The sequence below is a fragment of the Pelophylax lessonae genome, assembly GCF_965119305.1.
Source record: "Pelophylax lessonae genome assembly, chromosome: 3".
Lineage (NCBI taxonomy): Eukaryota > Metazoa > Chordata > Amphibia > Anura > Ranidae > Pelophylax > Pelophylax lessonae.
This window is the reverse complement of record NC_138770.1, coordinates 270,545,841-270,572,444: the sequence shown is the minus strand read 5'-3', so window position 1 is coordinate 270,572,444 and position 26,604 is coordinate 270,545,841. Positions and strand designations below refer to the sequence as shown.

The 26,604-nt window shown below is 42.8% G+C and overlaps 1 protein-coding gene across 5 annotated transcripts in view; it reads right to left on the bottom strand.

The window, feature by feature from the left end:
• Window positions 1-26,604, bottom strand: part of NLGN1 (neuroligin 1) — a 1,016,073-nt gene that overhangs the window by 626,185 nt on the left and 363,284 nt on the right. For 3 of the 5 annotated variants that reach the window (XM_082252250.1, XM_082252249.1, XM_082252252.1), the window contains exons 2-3: window positions 25,367-26,165; window positions 24,910-24,969 (exon numbers count right to left, since the gene is read on the bottom strand). In XM_082252250.1, the coding sequence (XP_082108376.1) occupies window positions 24,910-24,969; window positions 25,367-25,859 (553 nt within the window). In that variant the 5' untranslated portion in view covers window positions 25,860-26,165. The remainder of the gene's footprint in view (window positions 1-24,909; window positions 24,970-25,366; window positions 26,166-26,604) is intronic. The other 2 variants (XM_082252251.1, XM_082252253.1) reach the window with 1 other exon arrangement.

Below are 26,604 nucleotides of genomic sequence, written 5' to 3'. Positions count from 1 at the left end.
GTATTGTATTTTCAGTTAAACCCAAAATGCAGAATATTGCATGTGTCTGCTACCTGTATGGTCACATTTTTATCCCTATGAAAGGGTGGGGGGTGTGGTTAAATTTAACAAGAATTTAGATAACTGCAACCTAATGATCATAGATGGATGACCATAGATGGACCTTGGGAGGGTTCCATAGATGGACATTCAGTAAAAATTATTTAAAAGAGAAGTTCAAGAAAAAAAACATATCACCTAGATGGCTGCAGCACCAATCCTAGCTGTAGCTGTCAACTGCCGGCTCTACCCCGAGAAATGAGTGATCAGAACTGTCAGTCACCAGCTCTCTGCTTTGCCCCTCCAGCACTCACTGGAACGCAGGGCTGTGGAGGGGGGTGGCAGGGGCTGGCTAAGGTTCTCAGAGATGGCTCAGGCATCTGGCTAAATTCTGAATGTAAAGTCAGGATCTTTCCTGTGTGGACCAGCTGAGTGACGTCAGCCAACAGAGGGCTTTAGCCACATGAGTGCAAAACAAATTGCACGCCTATAATCCATACAACCAGCCAGTGCAGCCGTCCTGTGATTTGAAATTCCTGCTCCTCTCCCCCTCCTTTCTACAGGGCTGGGACAGATCCAAGTGACTCTTATTGGTCAAGGCTGGCACAGATCATTGCTTTGATCTGTCCCAGAAGCCCTGAGGAAAGAAGGGGGAAAGAAATGGGGATTTAAAATTCCTAAACCACTTCACCAACTGCGAGGGCACAGACAGCTCATCACCCATGGAGCTGTAGGGTGTTGGATCACGTTTTTTTTTTTTTTTTTCTAACGTTGAACTAACCTAGAAAACATAAATAAGGAAAAAAAATATGCCATAAACCTGAACAACACTATGGTATTCTAAGTGCTAAACTGATCATCAACAACAGATAATATGGGAGCTACGAGTGATAATATTTTCCATTTGTTGCAAAATTAAAGTTTGCAGATGATAATTTTTCAACATGTTTTCTCTGTACCAGTGATTATTTCATAAGAGCAGCAACAGACAAAACATTGTAAAAGATATCTGCTGCAGCTCAAAGTGAAAAACCTATTGTAGCCCATAAACACTGTTGTAGGTCTATATAGCAGTTCTTTCAATAATTATTACCCACTGACTTGGTAAACACTGGTCATAAAAATAAATGTGAACGGTTGTACCTAAATTTATGATTTGCAATCTATACACAATTTGGCCCGTCCAGCAGTCAGAAAAGTGTCACTGTGCGCAAACAGCTTTTTTCACCAAAAATAGCTATTTATCTCCTTGATGAAACACATGCATTGTGATCAGATTAAAGCAATCTCAGCATGAAGAAGATGCCCGTGTTCCTCAGTGATTTTATAAACTCAGACAGCTGTCATGCAAACCCCATGCCACATGACCCATCCATGAAATGTATATCTCCATTATAAAGCTAAAACTTTGAAATATTATCAGCTTTTGTCTTTCTCTTCTTCTTGCATTTAAATATATCTTGCTTAAACACTGTGGATATCCCTCTCATCTTAGTTTTCCAGTAAAATCTAACAGAGATTAATTATATTCTATATATCTAACAATGTCAATGGGGAAAGCATAGATATAAATATAAAGTCCATGCTTCCTTTGCAGGCACCAAATAAATCATCAGAACAACAAGAGTGTCAAAGAGTGACACACATTTAACTTTTATTTGCAAATAAGAACATTTAATCAATTGCCACACTCCAAACCCAATTTACTTGGCCAGCGCCTGTTAACAAGAGGAGATTTTATAATGATGAATAGCAATAAAAGTTTGTACAGGGTACGTAGGAGTCATGCATCTTTATTCACGCCTCTCCGAACCTAAGTCAGTGTAATAGGTTGCGCTGCTAATTACATATGCCTGATGTGCTGCATAATAAGAAGCACTGCTGCATTGCACACTAGCAAATGACATGTAAATTACTGCAGCCTTGTCTCAGACTACAGAGCACTTTGTACAATTGCCCACTGTACCCCTATTTAGCATCATGACATACTGGCACAGACATGCATTGTATATTGAGTACCTTCTCCAAAACTGAGCCAGGAAAAGCAGGTCTTTACAGAGATATACTCAGACAATATTCCTTTTGCCTGCATAAAAACTGTAAAAATGCATTGCCTTTATAAGTGTATAGTTAAATGAACAGAATCATACAGTAGAAAGAAATATTTTGGAAATCTGCAGAAAAAACACTGCTTTCACATAGAGAGCAATGGTCCTTCTATTTGCAGCCAGGGACAGGCTTCCTACTTAGGGTCCTTTCACACTGCCTCTCCGTTTTGCTAAGCGGGGATTGATCTGCTGATCCCCACTGAGCAGGCGGATGACAGGTCCATCTCCGCTAACTTTGCAGAGATGGACCTGTCAGATCTCCGCTCTCCTCTAAGGGAGATTGGATGAAAATGGACCGCCTGTCCGTTTTCATCCGATCCCATCTGCTCGGATCTTCATTACGGATGGAAAATAGAGTTTCATCCATCTGGATTTCACAGACAGGATCATATCAGATAGCAGCAGGTGTTAGCGAACATGTCATCTCTGACATCCGCTGCTTAATAGGGGTGCATGGAGCATTTGATCAGGTCCACCTGAAAATCTGACAGGCAAACCTGATCGGAAATCCCATGTGAAAGGGCCCTTAGACATTTACACAGGTGTAGCGATCATTATGCCCATGCAAAGAGCTATTTCTATGCACAGGTGTCCCATGCATGCATGCAGTTCAAATTAATGACAGGCGACCAGCTACATGGAACTGCACAGATTTCCATGCGCATCATGAAGTATACATCCGTGCAGGTCAGATGCCCAGATGCAAGGCTCAGAATGCAGTCTTTTCTTAAAATAAAATGCTAGGTAAATTATTGAGGTGGGCATGTGAGAGACCTGACATTAGTCTTCTAGGATGCATCTGGAAAGCCTAGGCAATATAAAGTCAGGACATGGGGATCAAAGTATATATGATGCAATACAATATAATTTTTTTGCATAATCTGTTGTATTTTGGTTAGGTTTTGGGTAGAACTGCACAAATAATCGTTAAAAAATCCCAATCTCGATTCCCCCCACAATCTTAAAACTGCATATCCTTGATTCTTAGGCTCCATGTACACGGGACGCTGGAAATGGCCGTTTAGGAGCAGTTGGGCGTTTTTTTCAGAAGCCCCTGAACCCATCTACATTTTATCTTACCTGTCCATGTACACCAGGTCGTTTACAGTCATTTGCAGGCAGTTGCGTTCAGGGACTGTTTTTAGAACGCAATTATTTGCGTTCGAACGTGTGTTTCCCAGCGTTTCAAACGCACAAACGCGTCCGAACGCGTCTGAACGCGTCCGAACGCGTCTGAGCGCGATGACCCGCGTTTAGCGCTCGCGTTTTTCCATTTTAAAGGGGAATAATTTTTTTGACCTCTAGGAACGCTTCTAAACGCAAACGCCCGCAAACGCTGCTAAACGCCCGCTAAACGCGGGTACAAACGCGACCGAACGGACGTTTCAAACGTCCTAAAAATTCCAGCATTCAAAGGGACTTTTAACAACGTCCCGTGTACATGGAGCCTTACAGAGCCGTTCTCTGCTCACTCACAGATGTAAGAAAAAAAAGAGCCTCTAGAAAATGTTTATCAACATTGTGCTGCTAGATAACTATAAACACAATGCTTTACCATATGTATCATTTAGTTCTTTTAGATCAGGGGAATACAACTTCCGTCTGTAAGTAAGGGCAGTTTAACCACTTAAAGACTAAGGCCTCTTTCACACGGGCTTTCCGTATATCACCCCATCCGTTTGCGGTGATATACGGACACATTGTAAAGCGCTGCGCAATCTGTTGGCGCTATATAAATCCTGTATAATAATAATAATGCATGTCAATGGGATTGGGGATGTCAGCGGATGATCCGATTTGCGTCCTTTCAGTTCTGTGTAGTTTTTTGGAACGGAACAGAACCCTATTTTTCTTCCGTTTAAAAAACAGAACAGATGCAAAATCGGATGTCAGCGGTGTCATCCGCTGACATCTGCAATCCCCATAGACATACATTATGTCCGTATATCATCCGCAAACGGATGGGATGATATGTGGACATAGGGAGCAGATGACACAAGTGTCATCCGTGTCCGTGAAAAAAAAAAAAAAGTGTCGCAGTGGAGAAAAAAAACGGAGCGGCCGTGTGAAAGAGGCCTAAGCATTTATCTGACACTTGTTGCTTACAAGGTAAAATCTGTATTTTTTGCTAGAAAATTACTTAGAACCCCCAAACATTATATATGTATAAATATATATATATATATTTATTTATTTTTTAGCAGAGACCCTAAAGGATAAGATGGCAATCGTTGCAATCTTTTCTGTCACCCTCTATTTGCGCAGAAGTCTTTCAAACACAGTTTTTTTTAGGAAAAAATACACTAATGAATTTAAAAAACACTAAACAGTAAAGTTAGCCCAATTTTTTTGTATAACGTAAAAGATGATGTTACCCCGAGAATCGTGATCTTTATTCTAAACAAAAAAATTGTTATTCTCATTTATTCCAGAATCGTGCAGCTCTAGTTTTGGGTCTGCCCATGTATTGTTTACTTCTAGACTTCAGGTCTGACTTGTGTAAGTTCACCTTTACCAAAAAGCATACTATGCTGTCCCATATAGGTTAGGTATAGCAGGATAGTGTGCTAAACCTACCTTTCTAAGCAGGGCTCCCTTTCAGTTCAAAGAATGTAGGCCTAAACCACATTAAAAATAAACCTTAATCATCTACAGTCTGTAATGGATCCGTATTGAGTAATTATAGGACAGCCACTGGAGCCAGTGCCCCTAGTGCCATGATAAGGAGTCCTGTACTGTTCTTTTGAGCTGGACACTTTGTACCTATATCACTTAAGATGAGCTCAGCAGTTACTACAGAAGTACTGTACACACTGTGCATATGAGGCAAATGAGGCAATGGCAATCCCCCCCCCCCATGGCAATAGGGGGTGCTGATCTCAATGGCTGCTAAAATAACTCAGGATGGAGCTATTACAAGCTCTAGAGAATTTTAAGTAGATACTTTGAACTGAAAGGAAGCCCATAATTGTACACATGGCAAAAAAGGAGCAGCTTTAGTTGGGTAAGTTGTATAGCAGGGGGGTGGTTTTAGGGAACAGGGAAAAGATATGTATTTTACCTTGTTCCTTACTTCTGGACTAAATGGGAGGTTAACCCTTACTGTGTGCACCTTTAAGTCCCTCAACCCCCCAAATACTGGAGAGAAGACAAATGCCATGTGTTTACTATTCTTACTTACTCCTCCAATTCCATACCCCTTCTGTACTGCTTTCAAGAGCCAGTACTGGAGCCCTGTTCACGTGTTTTCTGTTCATGAAGCCTGAAAAGGTGACCAGCAGGCAGGGACCAATGCTCCAAAGTTTGGTTGTAACACCCCCACTGGTGGGGTTTAAAAAGCCAAGAACTAGAACAAAAAATGTACATGTTTGCCATTTGTTTCTTGCTGTTACCAGTACAGGGTTTATACTTTCTGCCCCATACCCCCCGCCAAGCCAACTGTCTTGAGCGGCATCTCTCCCTCTTTTCCCATCAAAATGAATTAGCTAGCTTTTCTATCACACTAAGATCGGATTCCACAGCAACACAAGGCACAGCACAAAAACTATAAAAAGTTTGATCATCTTTGTTACTACACAGTGACTACAGTGATGGTAGGTTAGGAAAAATGACATCGTACTCTTCTAGGTTTATATATCCGGAGCTGGTGAACAGTAAGTACATAGAACACTATTACATCAGCAAAAATGGACATAAACTCTACAGGGACAGAACAGGTGCATCCAAGCTATTACCTTCTGTGTAATGCCTGGGGAGCCTTTAAGAACACAGCACTCAGTCTGGGAAGTCTCGCAAAAACTCCTTGTTTAATCTATGCAAAAAAAGGAGAAAGGCTGGTGCCATGGAAGTCGGGAAAACATTATTTTATTATTGCAGGTGAACAACAGTAAAAAAAGCCAATGTGTTATGGCCGTTAGGTCTTAATCATGGCTAACAAATAGGTGACACAAAGCAGCTTAAATAGTGTAGACCAAATCACATGGTCAACTCCAAGGGTCACATGACCCAAAAAAGGGGTGGCGGCAAATAAAATATACAATAAAATACAAAAAAGAGCACTATAAGCATACCATGGTACATAAATATACAGTATCTCACAAAAATGAGTACACCCCTTACATTTTTGTAAATATTTTATTATATCTTTTCATGTGACAACACTGAAGAAATGACACTTTGCTACAATATAAAGTAGTGAGTGTACAGCTTGTATAACAGTGTAAATTAGCTGCCCCCTCAAAATAACTCAACACACAGCTATTAACCTCCCTGGTGGTATTCCCCAGTGTGGCTCGGGGTGGAATTTCAGTGCCATTAGCGGTAACCCCGAGCCACACTCGGGGAACCGCCAGGGAGAAGTCTCTGGATCCTGGAAGAGGTTACTTACCTTGTCCCCAGAATCCTGCAATGTATTTCGGCAGTGTACGGTGGCCAGATCTTCCGTATGATGCTGTGTGCCCCAGCTTCCGTTCCCTGCAAGCTTAGGTCTGGGGACATGCTTGGCCAGTCCATCTCCTTTACCCACAGCTTCCTTAGCAAGGCAGTGGTCATCTTGGAGGTGTGTTTGGGGTCATTATCATGTTAGAATACTGCCCTGCGGCCCAGTCTCCAAAAGGAGGGGATCATGCTCTGCTTCAGTATGTCACAGTACATGTTGGCATTCATGGATCCCTCAATGAACTGTAGCTCTCCAGTGCCGGTAGCACTCATGCAGCCCCAGATCATGACACTCCCACCATCATGCTTGACTGTAGGCAAGACGCACCTGTCTTTGTGCTCATCACCTGGTTGCCGCCACACACGCGTGATGCCATCTGAATTTAAAAAAGTTTATCTTGGTCAGACCACAGGACATGGTTCCAGTAATCTATGTCCTCAGTCTGCTTAGTCTGTCGGGCTTTCTTGTGCATCATCTTTAAAAGAGGCTTCCTTCCGGGATGACAGCCATGCAGACCAATTTGATGCAGTGTAAGGCGTATGGTCTGAGCACTGACAGGCTGACCCCCCCACCCCTTCAGCCTTTGCAGCAATGTTGGCAGCACTCATACGTCTATTTTCCAAAGACAACCTCTGGATATGACGCTGAGCATGTGCCCTCAGCTTCTTTGGTCGAGAATGGCAAGGCCTGTTCTGTTAAACTGCTGTATGGTCTTGGCCACCGTGCTTCTGCTCAGTTTCAGGGTCTTGGCAACCTTCTTATAGCCTAGGCCATCTTTATGTAGAGCAACAATTATTTTATTCAGATCCTCAGAGAGTTCTTTGCCATGAGGTGCCATGTTGAACTTCCAGTGATCAGTATGAGAGAGTGAGAGCGATAACACCAAATTTACCGCACCTGCTCCCCATTCACACATGAGACCTTGTAATACTAATGAGTCACATAACCCCAGGGAGGGAAAATGGCTAGTTGGGCCCAATTTGGACTTTTTTACTTAGGGGTGTACTCACTTTTGTTGCCAGCATCTTATACAGTTATGGCTGTGTGTTGAGTTATTTTGAGGGGACAGCAAATTTACACTGTTTTCAAGCTGTACAATCCCTACTTTACAACGTAGCAAAGTGTCATTTCTTCAGTGTTGTCACATGAAAAGATATAATAAAATATGACAAAAATATGAGGGCTGTACTCATTTTTGTGAGATACTGTATAAAAAAAAACCAATATCAAATTACATATTACCATCTTCTATATTGGAGTTGACATATTCTTTATATATTCAAGTTTCTCTTTTGTGTGTGTTCGATGGTCAGCCTGGCTTTCACTTTTAAATTAGTTTGTCAATTGTCATTTGCTACCACAAGCCACATTTATTATTTATCTATTCAATATTGGCTTTATGCACTTGTTTTGGGGTTGTTCATTATTTTTATTAGATTTGTGTTCTAGGCCCTCCCGCAGGCATTTATTTGTTTGTTTCACATTGATACTTCGGGATTGAGCAGCACAGCACAGATTCTATGTATTTGTTTATTTCGTAGTGTGGAAACACTTTTTAGATGTCAGCAGCCATGTTGGCTTTTTACCTTATCCTTTTAGGTATACAAACAAAAATGCTTAAATATGAAGCAAAAACAGCCATAAAAAATATATATATAAGCATGAATATATATAATTTCAGATACAAATCCACATCCAATCTATGGTTAAAACCAAGAGGGATGTGGGTCTGCAATCTGAAAATCCAGTAAACCATAATATTCTACTGCATTTATCGCCGGCAACACTCTCTAAACACCATTAAAGCTGAAAGAACTCTCATTGCCTTTATGCATATCCCTAAAGTGTTTGGATACCGTGGAGATGTTTCTAGCGCTTTCATTTAAACTATCACAATAATGTTCTGCTAAGCGGGAACAAAGTGGACGAGTCGTACAACAAATGTACTGCAAACTACATGCAGTGCATTGGATTAGGTAAATGACATGATCTGTGCCGCAATCGATATATTCTTATATTTTAAACCCTTCCTTAGTGATGGCAGAAACAAAACTTTTGGACCTGATACAGTATGTATGCGACAATATCTACAAGTCTTGAGTCTGCATTTAAAAGAACTACGTTTTTTTCTTATTATCAAAAGACACAGGAAATAAGAGGGATCTAAATGTTGGTGTGCGAAGGTTGGAGAAACGAACACCATTGGATAAAACATTATATAAGGGTTTATCAGAAAACAGAATAGGGAGGTTCCTCTTTTTGATGTTAGTAATTTGATGGTATTCAACCGAGTGAAGTGTGACAAAGGTAACAGGCTTTTTTGCAACTCTTGTGTATCCTCAAACTCTTGGGTTTAGATCTAACAGTATGAGTGTCGGAAAATAAATGCACTCACTGTTTAGCAGCTGCAACCTCTAAACCTCTCTAAATGAACCACCGAGGATAACCCCTGGATTCAACCCTGTTCCTAATTACTTGAAATTCATTATTGAAAGAAACCTCAGTGGAGTAGTTTTGTTCTAGTTCTAGTTAACCCAGCTACTGGGATGGCCTTTATAGTGAGGGCTGGATGACAACTATTGACCAGCAAAGTGGTATTACCCACGGTGGGTTTACGAAACGTTTTAGTGGAAACAGTTTAGGCAAAGGAATAACCTTCCAAGGTGACATCAAGAAAATCTATGACCCTGTTGTGACAATTACAAGTAAACTTTAATTTAGGATCTTTTTGAACAAGTATAGATAAAGGGATTTTATTAGTGCCAACACACACCAGATTGGTAAAAAAAATGTTTTTTATTTGAATCAAAATTAAAAAAAAGAAATATGGGGTATACAGTTGCTCCCCACTAAAGAATTTAAAAATGGGTTCATCCAATACACATATGCTTATACATAGATAAATGCTTGTTGCTCAACATGTTTCGCTAATCTGCTTCTTCAGGAGCTGTAAAGCATGTGGAACAGATGCATATATCGCGATCAGTTGAACACTAGTAGGAATCCTAGAGTTGATATAAAGAGGTGACAACAGATCGTAGAGAGCACACCCGATCAGGGTAGCTTCAACCACTGTCAGATAATCCTTCCAAGTATAGGGAACCCAGTAGGAAACCCAAAGGTGTTCATTCAAAATTGGATAGGTGGTTACAAAAATAGATGAAAATAGGATAGTCACTAAAGCACTCCCAGATGATCAGAGATGTCCTATTAGGGCACCAAGCATAGAGACATAATAGCAACCTCCAGTTCCAGGCAGGTGAACATCAATAGTTGAAGCTACCCTGATCTTGTGGGGTTGCAGATGTGAAGGAATAATCCTCAATATCTGAGGATTCCGAGCACGTGGTCGTAGACCTAGCAGGGTGACCCACGCATCCAAATCAGATTCAGGATCTGATGAGACAGTTGACAGGGGAAGGCGGGGGCACCTTTTGCTAGCCCATCGCCCAAAAAGCCGGGACACAAAGGACTCCAGGACGGACAGTGCATCGATGGATGGCTGGGACCCGGAAGGCCCTGCAGCCTCAGAGAGGGGATCAGGTAGGGAGATGTGCTTCAAAGACTCCATAAGTCACCAGGGGGACCGAAAAAAAAGTGTAAAACACTGCATAGGGACAACCCTCCCCCCCCCGCGCTGGCAGCACCACCTGGTCGCCAGCCACAGAGCACCAAATGATCCTCAGCAGAGAGGGAGAGAACCTCACCAGACTCACCAGCCAGCAGAAACAGCAGTTGCAACCAGGATAATCTGTGGAGATCAGAAAGTGAAACGATCCAGGAGTCAGCACCAGTGGATAAGAAATCGCTGGCCACAGGGCTCCACTGTCATGGCTGCTGCTATTTTCAATGGCAAACCACCGCAAAAATGGCGGCTGGACTACACAAACATGGCCACTGTGTATAGAAACACACAGGCTACAGCAAAATGGCGGCCCTGTGCGGCACCACGAGGGATCCCTAGGCCTCAAGGACAGGCCTAGGCAGGACGGGGGGCCCTAGAAGGAGCTCCCCACCAGGTAAACCCCCCCTGCACAGTTGATCATCCAGTCCCAAGCGGCACACCTCTCTGGCCCCCATTGCCAGCATAGCGCCCTGCCCTCACCCCAGGAGGTGGACCAGACTACCCACACAGCCCCAGCATTAGTGGCCGGGGGGGATAGGATGGAGGACAGATGAAAGGGGGGTGCCTGATGGGAAGGAGGGGAACCCGGGGGTCCAACTGTCCCAAGGAGGGGCCCACGTCCACCCCAAAACCCTCTAGGGGGAGAGAGGGGACAGCTATTCACCCTACCAGGAACCAGGCAGGCACCGCTCCAGACAGAACCCCTCGCCATCTAAATGGGGGGCTGTCGGCAAGGAGGAATGCTGCGGCTCGGGCCGAGACCCCGTAGTATTTGACCTCGCGAGGCGTTTAATTCGCAGGCCAGCCCCCGTCCAGTGGGGCTATGTCACGGTCGACTAGTGCGGAGCTGAGGTCTGCGCGCACTCGTTGCCCAGAGTATGGTGACCACTGGATCTAAATTATCTTGCCCAGTCCGCCAGCTGATTATAGATCTCACGGGTAGAAAAACAGGAGAAAAAAATTCTATCTAAAAAGAAAATAAATGCTAGGACCAGAGATCCCAGCAAGGAACTAGGTCCTTACTCCTGACTATGCAGAAAAAAAACTGAGTAACTATAGCAGAGAGAGGAAGTATACCCCCTGGGACTGCCCATAGGTGTAGCAAGATTATTTTTCTACCTACTGTCCTTCTCCTGTAGGGGCAGTATAACCCACCGCCTATTAAGATCAGGAGCTGTGTCTGTCAAAGAACTAAAGAGAAAATTAAATTATAAAATTTAAAATTTAAGTAGGCAATATGAGTTCTTTCAGCTTTAATGATGTTGAGTGAGTGTTGCTGTCAACACGTGGTGGGGATAAATACCGTAGATCAGGGCTTGACAAATTTTCCTGAAATCTAGGAGCCAGCTAAAAAAGTTAGGAGCCAGTTTTTTTATTTTTTTTATTTAAACAACCAAGCTTTATTTAATAAAACGGATACTAAATTTACACATAAATACGACTAGAACCCCACTCTCCTCTATAGCGCAATTGGATGGAAACAGACTGTCTGTCTCTTTCCATCCGATGCCATCTGATCTGATCCACAGGATGGACAGAAAATAGAACCACCATCCATCTGTTTTTGGAGGACAGGATCAGATGGCGGCAGATTACCGCTCCATAGAGGAGAATGAAGGGTCCGATCAGGTCTGTCTGAAAAACTGACAGGCGGACCTGATCAGACAGCCCGTGTGAAAGGGGCCTTCGGCTGTGGCATGGCGATGAGGAAAAAAAAAAGATTTTATATATATATAAATATATATAACATTTTTTTTAATAAGAATTGGAAAAAAAAAAAGAAAAATATTTTATTTTTTTAATAATTAAAAAAAAAAGAAAAAATTATTATTATTTATTTTTTTTTAATTTAAAAAATAAATTAATAATAATAACCACACTCCCTGTCCACTTACCTTTTAAGCAAAGGTAACTGGACAGAGAGATGAAGCCTGCAAAAACTTCCCATCTCCTTCCAAAGAGCAGATGAGAGGGAAGGCATTGAGTGAGAACATGCATTACTCCCGGCCACCACAAGAGGGCGCCAGTTCCCCTAGCCTCTCATCTCACAGAAGAAGGCCGAAAAGCCTGGGCCTCAATTTTTGGACGGCGTGGAAGTCCGTGCACTCGGGAAAGAAGGTGGGGGCGCAAAAGGGACAGGACACCTCCTGCAGCGCACCCCAGGCGCCAGGTCGCTAATTCTGCGACCTGGTGCCCGGGGTTTGTCAAGGCCTGCCGTAGATTATTAGCGTGTGAGGTTTACTGAATTTTCAGATTGCAGATCCGCATCCCTCTTGGTCTTAACCAAAAATGGGGTATGTATTTGTATCTGAAATTATATGAATTCATCTTTATATGTATTTTTTTGGCTGTTTTTGCTTCATAATAAAGCATTTTTATTTGTATACCCTTTTTGTTTGTATACTCATATTCAGATTTTTTAGCCCCACTCTCTCTATACTCCATTTGTGAAAAAGATAAAATAAAAAGCCAATGCAGCTGCTGACATCTAAAAAGTGTTTCCACACTAAGAAATAAATTAATAAATAGAATCAGTGCTGCGCTGCTCAATCCCAAAGTTTCAATGTGAAACAAACAAGTAAATGCCTACCAGAGGGAATAGAACACAAATATAAAAAAAAATAATGAACAACCCCAAAACAAGTGCAAAAAAACATTATTGAATAGATAAATAATAAACATGTTTTGTGGTATTACACAAATGTCAAACTCAATAAAAAGTAAAAGCCAGGCGGACCATCTAACTAACATCTAACATCTAGACTTTTAAATATAAAGAGATGATGCCAACTCCAATATAGAAGATGGTAATATATCAAGTGGTCAATTATGCAAAAAACTAAAATTTATATATGATTAGCGAACAGAAATAATTCAATGCCTGACTGGGTAATACAAATAATAATGAAAGTCAATGACACAAGGCATTTACTTTTCTACTATACTTCTTCAGTATATTTGATGCTGTTTCTTTTTTGTTTTTGTGATACTTTTTTTTTATATATGTTCATGTACAATTGTACGCTTATAGTGCTCTTTTTTTTATATATTTTTTTATGATATTTGTCGGCATCCATTTTTTGGGTGATGTGACCCTTGGGTTGACCATGTGATTTAGTCTACACTATTTAAGCTGTTTTGTGTCACTTATTTGTTAGCCAAGATTAAGGCCTGATGGCTGAAACGCGTTGGCTTTTTTGACTGTTGTTCACCTGCAATAATACAATTATATTTTAGCCAACTTCCATGGCACCATCCTTTCTACAGGGACAGAAGTCTGGTTGGGTTGCACTGGCAGGCAAGAAGGCAGTCTAAAACCTTTATTACACAGGAGTATATGTTACTTTCAGCAAAATGATGTGCGAGTGGCTGTGCCCATGGCAGCCCTGCAGTTTGTGGCAATGGTTTATTGTGGTTATGCCTGTCACTGAAGGTGAAAGTAAAGTAAGCATGTCAAGAGGGTAAAAGTCTGCTTTACAGGTGACTGTAAATTATGACAGTTGTTCAGCTAGCATTACTGATAGAAGAACAAAAATGTACTGATTCAAGAAGATTCAGGTTAGATTGTTGGTGATGACAATGAGGGGTTTCTCTACAAAATGTGGCTTGTGTAACTATAACACCAAAGGAGAACTGGCCGTGTGTACAAGTAGTCAGAAAAGAGAGGCAATAAAATAGGATGTTCTCCAAATGTTTTGAATGCGTTATTAATGCGTACTACTTCGGGGTGACCTGAAGGCGACTTGTATAGACATTCATTTTATGAAGTCCGTGTAAGTCGCGCCGAAGTCGCTCTGCACGCGACTTCACAGGTCGCCCCCGAAGTCGTGCACAAGTCGTGCCGCTTCAGTGTGAATGGAGTCTAAACAATTTGTATTTGATTATATCTAAAAGAATTTCATAATATTCTCACTTAAAAGTGTCATAAATACTGCAATGCTAAATATACCGTATGTATCTAAAAGTGCTTCAACCAAGTATGCATAGCATAAGATAAAAAACCGTTTACTTTTTATACAAGTGAATAAATGTATGCACATTATGTGTATCTCATATTCATTCAACTGGCAACTAATTTGTGATTATTTTTGTCCTGTAATTATTTACAACCTGGCACTCGCTGTGTGCTCATTAATACAAGTTGTGATTGAAGTCTTTTTAAAACTCGAGACAGAAGGTGGAATTAATAAAGGGAAAGTACGTAAGGATTAATTTGCAGACTTTTTTCAGCACTTATCCTGTTAATTTGCCTTCTTTACATTTTAGAGGCTGGTGAAAATGGAATTTTTGACTTACCATAAAATCCATTTCTCTGATGTTCATTGACAGACACGGCTCCTGATCTTCTTAACCATTGGGTTATACTGCCCCCTACAGGAGTAGGACACTAAGCAGAAAAAAGTATGGCTACGCCTATAGGCAGGCCCAGGGGGTATACACCCTCTCTCTGCTATAAGTACAAGTTTTGTTACAAACAGTGTTAGAAGAATTACAACTCCACAGAGGGGTGGGTGCTGTGTCCGTCAATGAACATCAGAGAAATGGATTTTATGGTAAGTTAAAAATTCCATTTTCTCTTTTGTTCATTGATGGATAAAGCTCCTGATCTTTTTAACCATTGGGATGTCCCAAAGCAGTGTTAAACATGAGGGGTGGGAACAACGAAAAAGTAATTCCTAAGGCTAACTATAGCCAACCAGGTAAACAGGAGCTCAACCAAAACAACTAGAGCTCACCTGAAAAAAACAATACACCCTCAAAGAGGACCAGATTCTCTAAACAGCAGCCTGCAAAAACCTTGCAGCCAAAGGAAGCATCCACAGATGCCAACACATCCACTTTATAGAACTTTTATGAAAGTGTGCACTGATGACCAGGAGGCCACCTTGCAAACCTGCATCACTGATGCCTGATGACGGAAAACTCAGGAGGCACTGAGTGCCCAAGTAGAATGTGCTTTGACAGGGAAAGGAAGAACCTGACCCTGAATGAAATAGATCTGAACCACTGTCTCTCTGATCCATCTGGAAATGGTCGCAGAGGAAACGGACAACCCTTTCCGAGGTCCATCCATGAGCACAAATAGTGAGTCTGACTTCCTAAGAGACTTTGTAGCTGCCAGGTACACCTTAATTAACTGGTCCACATCCAAGGCATGCAAAGCAATTTCCTTCAGATGTGTTGGCCTGGGACACAGGGAAGGCAACACAATGTCCTCAGTCCAATGAAAAACAGAGACAACCTGAGGAAGGAACGACGGACAGGGGCAAAGAACCACCTTATCACTGTGAACCACCAGTTAGGTGAACGACAGCATAATGCCGCCAATTCTGACACCCTGCACTCAAAGGTGAAGGCCACCAAAAAGGTCACCTTCTGGGACAGCGTAAGCAGGGGAATGTCCCGAAGATTCTCAAAAAGAGTCTTCTGGAGAACTGAGCACCAAATCAAGGTCCCAAGGCGGCAACAGAGACCGCACTGGAGGTGTCAAGTGCCTAACTCCCTGAAGAAAAGTACGAACCAGGGAATGGGTGGCCAAAGCCTGTTGAAATAAGACCGCTAAGGTCGACACCTGACCCCTAAGTACTCAAGGCCAGTTTCTGCTCAATCCCCTGTGAAGGAAGGTCAAGATCCGAGCCACCAAACAACAGCGAGGATGAACGCCAAGAGACTCACATCACGCAATGTACGTCTTCCCCGTACGATGGTAAATCTTCCTGGAAGTAGGTTACCTAGCTTTTAAAAGCATTGAAAACACCGACTCACGACTGTAAAGCAGGACGGAAGATTGGTCCTTGGGACAACAGATCCTCCCTGAGAGGAAGCTTCAAGGAACGTCGGCAACCAGCCACACCAGATCAGTGTACAAAGCCAGACGAGGCAAGTCCGGGGCCACTAAAATGACCGGAATCCCTTCTGCCTCGATCCTGCATAGAAGTCTTGGCAGAAGCTTGAGAGGAGGCGAAAATCAGACGATACTGACCTCACAGGGCCACCAGTGCATCTGTGGCGTCCGTCAGAGGATCCTGTGACTGAGCCACAAACCTCTGCACCTTTATATTGAGCCAGGAAGCCAACAGATCCCCCTTGGGGATGCCCCACCGGAGACACAACTTATGAAACACCTCCAGATGAAGGGAACATGCCACTTGGTTCAATGCCTGCCGCCAGAGGTTATCCGCTTACCAGTTTTCCACCCTGGGAATGTATACTGCGGAGAGGGCTGGAACAAACTGTACTGCCCACCTTAGAATGCCGGTTGTGCCCCCCTGGTGACTGACATAAGCCACGGCCGTGGCATTGTCCGATTGAATACGCACCCCTGGACATCCCTGATTATGATCCGTTCAATGTTCTAGGCACAGTTTGATCGCTCAGAGTTTTTAAACATTGATTAGTAGTCTAAACTTTTCCAGTGTCCAGATCCCCTGAGCATAATATTTGCAGAGGATATCTCCCCAACTGGACACGCTGCCCTCCATGGTGACCACTGTCCAATACAAGGTGAGGAACCAGAGACTGCATATTCTTGTTCCATTTGGCCAGAATCCCCCTTGCAGAGGCCTCGTATGGAACTCTGCAAATGGAACCACTTTAAAGGTAGACGGTAGACACCATCATGCCCAGCACCCGCATGCAAATTCGAAGGGATGACCATCTGCTGGACAGCAGGAGATGAATTGCAGCCTGTAGTTTCTGGAGTTTGTCCAAAAGAAGGAGCACGCTAAGGCTGAGTCCAGAGTCAGACTCAGATAGTCCAGTTTGTGGATGGAACCAGAGCAGACTTCTGAAATTCAGAATTCAGCCAAACTCCTTTAAGCTTGTATGGTGATTTCTAGGTTTTCCACCAGAGCAGTAGGAGACTCCGCTTGCAGAAGAAGGATATCTAAGCAGCCCAGTCCGCGATGCCCTATTGGAATAACAAAGCAAGCACCGGGGCCAACACTTTCGTGAAGACCCAAGGACCAGAGGCGAGACCAAAAGGTAATGCCACAAACTGATAATGCTCCTCTCCCACGGTAAAGCGGAAGAAGCGCTGGAGACCGGCACATATTAGAATGTGAAGGTAAGCGTCGACCCTGAGGGAGGAAACAACTTCCTATGAGCTGAAAAAAAGGGCCCATGTCTACAACGAGAGTCCTTGCCCTCAGTAGCCTGCAGAAGAAAGGTACTTTTCCCCCCTGTGAGACCTGTAACCACTTAAGCCCCGGAAGATTTTACCCCCTTCCTGACCAGGGCCTATTTTGCGATTCGGCACTGCGTGAATTTAACGGACAATTGCGCGGCCGTGTACCTAAACAAATTTGGTGTCCTTTTTTTCCCACATACAGAGCTTTCTTTTGGTGGTATTTGATCACCTGTGCGATTTTTTGATCATGCGCTATAAACAAAAAAAGAGCGTCAATTTTGCAAAAATAACAATATTTTTCACATTTTTTATATCAAATTCCCCCAAAAAATGTAAAAATCTAAATTTTTTAACATTTTAGGCCAATTTTTTTTTTTTTTTTTACCATATGTTTGGTAAAAAAAAAATCGCAAAAAGCGTATTTTGATTGGTTTACGCAAAAGTTATTGCGTTTACTAACAAAGGGAAAGATTTTTGTCATTTTTGTTGTTTTTTTTTTTAACGCGTAATGGCGGCGATCTGCGATTTCTTTTGGCGGGACTGCGACATTGGGGCGGACAGATCGGACCCTTGACTGACATTTTTTACACTTTTAGGGTTACCAGTGACATTACTACAGTAATCAGTGCTATACATATGCACTGTTACTGTAAAAATGACACTGGCAGTGAAGGAGTTAACTGTATTGGAGAGGGAGGGGTTAAGTGTGTCCTAGGGGCGTGTTTCTAACTGTGATTGGCTGTGGCTTGATGTGTAAGAACAGTGATCAGCGGTCCTACATAGTAGAACCGTTTGATCACCATTCTTACACAGGGGAGACTGACAGGTGGCTTTGTTTACACTAGCCGCCTGCCTTTCTCCCGCTGTCACGGACGATCGCGAGAGCCCGGCGGACATCGGGTCCGTGACACGCGCGGGAGGGTCTATTACCGAGCGTGAGCACACATCCGGCGGCGCGCGCTCGCTACCAAAACCCTTACAGGCTAGCGACGTAGCCCTATGTCGCTTTGCCTGTGAGGGGCTGACTGCCGACGTAAATAGTCGTGCGGCAGTCGGCAAGTGGTTAATGATGTCAACCAGGGTAGCACCAAACAGGCAATCTCCTCGAAAGGAAAGATCAATCAAGGCCTTGTTAGAAGTCTGGTCTGCAGACCAACATTTGGGCCAAAAGATACGCCAAAGGACCACTGCCGATCCACAGAGCTGAGCCACTAGAGGAGCCGCACCCAAAGAGGCATCACAGATAAACTGCAGCCATTGGACCAGCTAGTCTGCCAGCTCAGCAAAGGCAGGGGGGAGCTACTCCCCCTCCAGGCTTATGGCATAAAAGCTTAGCCCACTCAGTCAGAGTCTGCGACACCAGGGCAATGGTGAATATCGGCCTCAGTGCCGAACGAGCCAGGGTGTACAAATTGTGGGCCACAACCTCCACCTTCCTGTCAGCCGGGTCCTTAAAGGGCGGGTACTCTTCAACCGGAATCATGGTTGCCTTGTTTACTCTGGAAACTGGAGGGTCCACCACCGGTGCAACAGTCCACTTCTTAAGAAGACTCCTCATAGGGGTATTGCCTAACAACTCGCTTAGGGACCCCAAGAGGACGCTTTGGTCATCCCCACTCTTCAGTGACAATTCTGTCAAAACAGGAGGGGAAGGGAACTCCTTTGCCACTCTGGATGGCTTGTGAGTGCCAAAGGGAACCTGCTCTTCCGTTGCAGTCACAGCTGCCTCCTCCAACTTAAAGTTTCAAGCACAGATACAATCAGTGCATCCACCAGTGCCTTTTCGCGTGCAGTTACAGAAGTGGAGGGATCATCCACAATATCTGAGGATTCAGGGTGCAGAGGAGACAGATGAGGCAGGGGAAAATGGGGGGGGGGGCACTTTTATGTCATCCTGTCACCCAAAAACCACCTCTACCCGGGACACAAGGGACTTCAGGACCGCAGTCAGTGCATCAATGGATGAATGGGACCCGGAGGGCCCCGCAGCCCCAGAGAGGGGTTCAGGTGGGGAAATGTGCTCCAAAAACGAAAGGATCCAGGAGTCAGCACAAGGGGATGAGGAGGGGCTCCCACCACTGAAATCGCCGTCCAGAGGACTCCACTGTCATGGCCACCGCTATTTTCAATGGCAAACCACCGCAAAATGGCCGTCAGACTACACAAGCATGGTCGCCGTGCATTGAAGCACACAGGCTACAAGAAAATAGCAGCCTCGCATGGGACCTCGAGGCTCCCAAGGACCCAGGCAGGATCCCTAGGCCTGAAGGACAGGCCCAGGCAGGACAGGTGGGCCCTGGCAGGAGCCACCAGTTACAACCCCTCCACACAGCCGATCGTCCGGTCACCAGAAGCGCAACCCCCCGCCCCCATCGCCAGTATAGCACCCAGCCCCCACCCCAGGAGGTGGCCAGACCACCCTCACAGCCCCAGCCCAAGTGTAGGGGGGATAGGATGGGGGACAGATGAAGGGGGGTGCCTGACAGTAAGATGGGAAACCCGAGAGGTCCGACCGTCCTAAGAAGGGGCCTACGTCCACCCTAAAACCCTCCAGCTACTCACCATACCAGGAACCAGGCAGGCATCGATGCAGACAGAACCCCTCGCCATTGGAATGGGGGGCTGTCGGCCAGGAGGAACACTGCAACTCGGGCCGGTACTCGGTTGTGCGTGACCTTGAAAGGCGTTTAACTCGAAGGCCAGCCCCTGTCTGGTGGGGCTATGTCGCGGCTGACCTAGCATGGAGCTGAGGTCTATGCACACTCACTGGCCAGACTAGAATGACAACTGGATCTAGATTATCCAGCCCGTCACCAAGTCCGGCAGTTAATTGTAGATCTCAGGAGAAAAATTTCTATCTCAAAAGAAAAAATTGCCAGGACCAGATCCCAGCAAGGAAGTATACCCCCTGAGGAAGTATACCCCCTGGGACTGTCCATAGGCGTAGGCCGACTTATTTTCTGCCTAGTGTCCTACTCCTGTAGGGGGCAGCATATCCCAATAGTTAAGAAGATCAGGAGCTTTGCTCGTCAATGAACTAAAGAGAAATTTTATTTTTGATCTGACCCACAAAAAAAATCTGTGCCCTTTAAGGCACTGGGCCAAGTGAATGGAAAATGAAAAACAATTGCAAAGCTTTACACAGGCTGTTAGACCTTTAGAATGTATCTTGTTCTGATAAAATAATAAAGAACTCCAAATACTAAATACTATCTAAGGCTCCATTTACACTTGTACGAGTCCAAAGTTGCAACGACTTTGGAGTGCAACTTTGGTGAAACTTTGATGCGGCTTTGACGCAAATTTGGATGGGTACAACTTGGATACCACTTTGGCTTTGACTAAAATGGAACAACTGTTGCACACAAGTTGCATTGCATAACATCCTGGTACAACTTTCATTCAACTTCTGACGGTTAACATTAAAGTCTATAGCGCTCAAGTTGCATGAAAATCAGATCAAAGTAGTGCATGAACTACTTTGAAGTTGTTGAAATTTTAAGTTGCGCATACACTATGTGAATGGGTATCATTGGAAAACATGGGTAACAACTTGTCATGGAACTTTAATGTCCAAAGTAGCATGACAAGTCGCACAAATGTAAATGGAGCCTAAAAGCAAGGGGCAGGAAAAACTGCCCTGCAGCGCATAACCCCGGAGGAATAGTTGTAAAGCCTACTGCAAAGCAAGTATTGCATAAAATGTGATAATATTAAAAGAGGCCACACAACATCTCCTCAATCCATGTCAACTGCCCTCTGAAGAGTGATTCACTGCAGAGTGCTCTTCCGAGGGCAAAACCTGTGTAAATGGGCCAAGTGTGGTGGCGATTAACTTAATGGTGGGAATAAGAAGGGTCTCAAGGAAATGTGTGTGGCAATGTAACAAACCATAAAGGTAATTGTAAAAGTTGAAAACTTAAAACAAAATATAAAAACAATTAAGCGGGTAGCCCTATCGACTATACACATTGCCAGGAAATGGAGCCTAAAAGGCCATTAAACATAATCCAATGATCTACAAATCATTCAGTCACCCCCCTTATTTTATATTGTTTCATGCCTCTAACTGCCATCCACACATGCAGAGGTTTCCTTTCTTCGAATGCCAATCCTCCAACTAAGTTGGTGGCTGATGACTACAGGAGTTTCCCATGTTCTGCACTAGGTCTACTTTAATGTAAGTCAATGTAATCTAGAGCAGGGAGCAGCACGGACAAATAGTCTTCAAACTGTTGGGTCCTAAGCTGATAATTAGCTGTTCACTCATTGAGGGGAAAGTAGGTAAAATAGTTCAGTGGATGCAAAGTGGTAAAAGTGGTGAAGCAAAACTGTGGTTAAAAAAAGTAAGTGCAATTTAAAAGAGAAGTATGGGCTACGGAAAAAAAAAAAATATACTCACCTAGGTAAACGCAGCATTAATCGGATGCTGCATCTGTCCTCCACCGCCTCTGCATATAGAACTGAGCAATCGAACCCCGCAATTGGTCAGTTCTCCCCCTCTGCTCCGAGCAGAGATCCGTGACTATCAATCACTGGCTCTCTGCTCTGCTCCTACGTTGCTAACTGGAGCACTGGGCTGTAGAGGGGGTGGGAGCAGCTGGCTCAGGCTCCCAGCGAATCACTGAGAGGCTGAGCCAGCTGCTGGTCCAGGCTTTTTGGCGGATCCCGACCATATTCTTGGGATCTTTACAGAGCCTGGACTGGCTCTGTGATGTTAGCTGACAGCGGGTTTCAGCCCACTGTCGGCTTAAAATGGGTCACAAGTTTGCAGAAAGAACTGCATTCCTGTGACCCATAGGTGAAATCTGGATAAAAAAAGCTTTGGCTATATTTCTCTCTCACATCTCCCCTCTCTACCAGCAGATGCTCATCTTTCCACCTCTTCATTGTCTTGCTAATCCATACAGCTGCTCTAAGGGAAGAAAATATCTAGTAGTTTCATGTATGGAAGTGTAAGGCCCCTTTCATACGAACGATCCGATCAGATTCGCCTGTCAGTTTTTTAGGCGGACCTTATCGTATCCTCCATGCATCCCTATGGGGCAGTGGATGTCAGCGGTGACATGTCCGCTGACACTCGCTGCCATCTGCACCCGATCCTGTCTGTGAAATCTGGACGGATGGAAACCCTATTTTCCATCCGTCCAGGGGATCAGATCGGATAGGATCAGATGAGAATGGACAGGCGGTCAGTTCTCATCCGATCCCCCATAGAGAGCAGCGGGGCTCTGACACCTCCCTCTCTGCACACAGAGTGGAGACGGAGCTGTCATCCACCTGCTCAGCAGGGATCAGCGGATTGATCCCCGCTGAGCAGAGAACGGTCCGCACCGGAACAGCGGACCATGTGAAAGGAGCCTAAGTAACTTCCTCTCATGTAAGAACAATGGTGCTCAGTGGCTGGCCCAGAGCTGGGGGAATAGTATTCATACATTTGTAAGCTCTGCCTAGAAAAACCCAGAACTTACACAAGGCTGTCTTTTCTCACTCCCACTATCTGAGAGGAGCAGAAGAATGTAAAATGCTGTAGATGGAGACATTAAAATGGACCTGTTACTTTGCCCTGCACAATGTTATTAATGCACAGTCATCAGTAAATGCATCAATGATAGCATTTTATGGGTAACCACAGCACACAGAAATACAAATATAAACCTAGATATTAACATTGTCTGGACTGTATAAAGCATCTGATTGTGTTTTTTTTTTTTCTTTTATAATAACATATTGCCTATTGGTATACATTTCTTCATTGTGAAATGGCTGACAGACTTTGAAAATGAAAAAAAAAATCTGCTTTCAAAAGATTGCCTATTTTTTATGCAAAGTGGATGAAAAACATTTTACTGCAAAAAAATCATTCAATAAGACTGAACTTTGTCTTCATTTTATTTGCATTGTGACAGCCTACATTGAAACATCAAGGGCAAATACAGCAACATTTTTAAGGTCTAGCAGGATAAATGAAAATTGCACCACAGTCCTCAACCTCCCATTCCTGTTTCAGGAAATAAAGTAAACAGCTGTATGTCATTGCAGCTGAAAGCTGGTAAGGCAAACCAACTATACACATGTGTTAAGATCTCCATTATATCTCTCTGGTAATGTAGTCTGCCAAGCAAGCACAGCTAACAGTAGGATAAGGGTACCACTATTGCTTACTCTATGAGTGTAAGGAGATGGGAGGAGAAACTGTGTGATCGCAGGAAGAAGATGAAAGGGAGCAATTTTCAAATATCAGAGACAATTTATTTTATCTGATAATATTAAAAGTTGGCAATTCCTTTAAACAAACCTGTCAAATGCCTAGGCAATGCAAACGGAGTATACAGAAAAATTCATAATTTAGAGATAACCTTTAGAGAAAACAAATCAAACATTAGTAGATACAGAGATAGAGACAGCTGAAATCATCTGCTGCTGAATCTTAGCTCCCAATGACTGAGTTTCCCTATAGTTCCTTTAAAGCTGTAGGCAAGCTTAATGGTCAAAAGGGGACACTATGAAAGTGTAAAAAGACCAAATGCAGAAAAATTCAAGCTTTGAAAATAACTTTAAAAAAACCCATGTCTCCATATTTAATGACCTTTTTGACAAGTTGTTTGCATTATCTTTACAACTAGCATTTTATTTTGTTGTATGTGAATTGCCAAGGATTGTGACACATTTGATATAAGAAAGATGATTAATCAAATAATTTAACCTAACTGATAGCCCATCAAACTTTGTTCACTTTAAATATCCACTTTAGTTATGAATTGTAACTTTTTCTTCTGCACTTTTATTTAACTTCTAGATTGTCTAGCTGTAGTGAATACTTTTGCTCGTCTTGAACAAAAAACTGTAAGGATCTACTTTAGATGTTTGAAAAAGGTACCTAATTCTAATTCCTGGTAATTTCATTTGACATTACACCTAAGTCTCTGCAAAGGATAGGCAGTAAAAGGTGACCACATGACCTGTGTTCAGGTTATAGAACCAGCTCTAGAAAAAAAAAAAAAAGTATATATATATATATATATATATATATATATATATATATATATATATATATATATATATATATATATATTATAATGGCTTTGTATATATTAATTTTACAAGTCTTAAATGTTTTAGAAAATTACAATCTTTAAAAAAGGTTTCACAAGATACGAGTTTAAAAGGTGACCACATGATCTGTGTTCGGTTTAAACAACTAGCTCTAGGAAGAAATTAAACATTTTTGTAATCCTGAAACCAGTATAATGGTTTTGAAAACAATATTTTACTAGTCTTAAATGTTTTAGAACATTACAATATTTTTAAAAAATGATCACACGCTAACTTTTTTCTTAATTCAAAATAATTGTATTTATTGTTTTTTTCAACAACCTAGTTTTCTAAACACTGTTTCCTTTTATGCATAATGTAAAATCTTAATGAAGTAAAACAAACAATTTAAAATATTGATTGTATACAGTATGTTTATTTTTTCTGTTGGATGTAGCATAGATCTAGTGCTGTCATACCTAACCTCCTTCGTATTTTCCCATATTTTTATTTTTTTTTTAACTTTAATACATACCTCCTTTTCTACATATTTTCTTGCCGGGTTTCCGGGCACATTCCTTGGATATTCTTTTTACTGAAAAATGAATAGAAGACTAAAAAATAACATGGAGCTCCGAGACAGAGAGTAGGAGCATGCAACACCGTTTACCTAGCTCTGCCTTTGGCTATGTATCCAACGCTGTGGAGCCCGCACATGCAAATGGAGGAGGATGTATCATCAATGGGCAGGTAAGAGAGAGGGCGTACCTTCCATTGTAATACCCGTGTCTCAGGAGAACATGAGTGTAGACATGAGTACAGAAACAGGATCACACATAAAAGAGCTGCATGCACATTGAAAAGCCAGCATGCCAACAACTAACCAAGCATGCAACCTATACACAGGATTAATATGGTTAGAATTTAGAAAAGTGAAAAAAAAAAACTAAAATCACAGAGTTTCCCTGGTTTTATTCCCGCATGGAACTCACCATCCTCAGTTGGAACGTATATATTTAAATATAGGCAGTCTTCACTCTGGTCTTGCACATAAGAAGAAACTACATCCAGGTTGTTGGTGAACCAAACAGGAAGCATGACTTCAGGAAGCCTGCCTCCTACAATGTTTTGCGGACAAACAGGGGCAAATTGAGTGGCATTTTTTATATTCTCCCAAGTTGCTGGAGGTTCTGGAGGTTGGAAACGTCGTTCCCCTACTGGGGAAGCAGCATAAGGAACACCGAGAAATTGAACGACAGGCCCTAGGATTTCATTATTCAGTTCTTTCTTAACGCCTCGTACTTTGCCATAGGTTGTTGTAACTATGGGGTCTACGTCATCCAGTTTTTGTGAGCACACAGTTGTAAAGTGAAGCAAAAATCCCAACAGGCACAAGGAAAATGTGACATCCAGACCCATGGACAATAGGCGCAACCTTGCTACTCTCCACAAACATTTCAGTCGCATGGACCTTGGAAATGCCATAGTCCAACATTAGTTGCTGTGGAAAGCAATGTTATTTGTATCCACTTATGTGAAACAGGGCAATCGATGGAAATGTACCAGGTTTGTTAAATGCGATCCTGCCAGGAAAATCTCAGAGGGGTTTTCATGCAGCAAGATTCTTCCATTGATTTCCCACTCACTGAAGCAGTATCTTCACTAAGCACTATTTATCAGGCTACATTCTATTGACAATACTGTTTTCCATAGTAGCAAAATCACAGGAGCTGCCATTTATTCCACACTGACTTCTTATAAATCAAATCCAGTTAGCCGTAGGTCTATATCCTGGAGAAAATGAGAATAAGTCATTAATAGGAAAAAAATGATAACATGGACAGTAATTAGTACATGCTGTGCAAGCTACCGTGCATTTGTTAATATTTTCTCTTTTCTAATTATAGCAGAGTAAGACAACTTTAATTAATTTTACGTTTCATTGGATGGCTGTTTTGTTAGACACAAATCTACTAAGCATTTTGTTTCATGTAGCCTAGAAAAGTTAATGTATAAAATTGCAAACCAGTTTTCAGAGTTCACTAAAGTTTTGTACAAATAATTGCAATATATGTTAAAATATTTAAAAAAGTGAATAACTGAAGCAGAACTCCAGCCAGGCAGCCAAATACATAGCTAAAATGCTTGTTATATACATGTACCAGCTAAATTTAGTCAGAGGGGGACACACACCTTTGCATCTTTCTTTGTCACCCCTTTCCTACTTGTT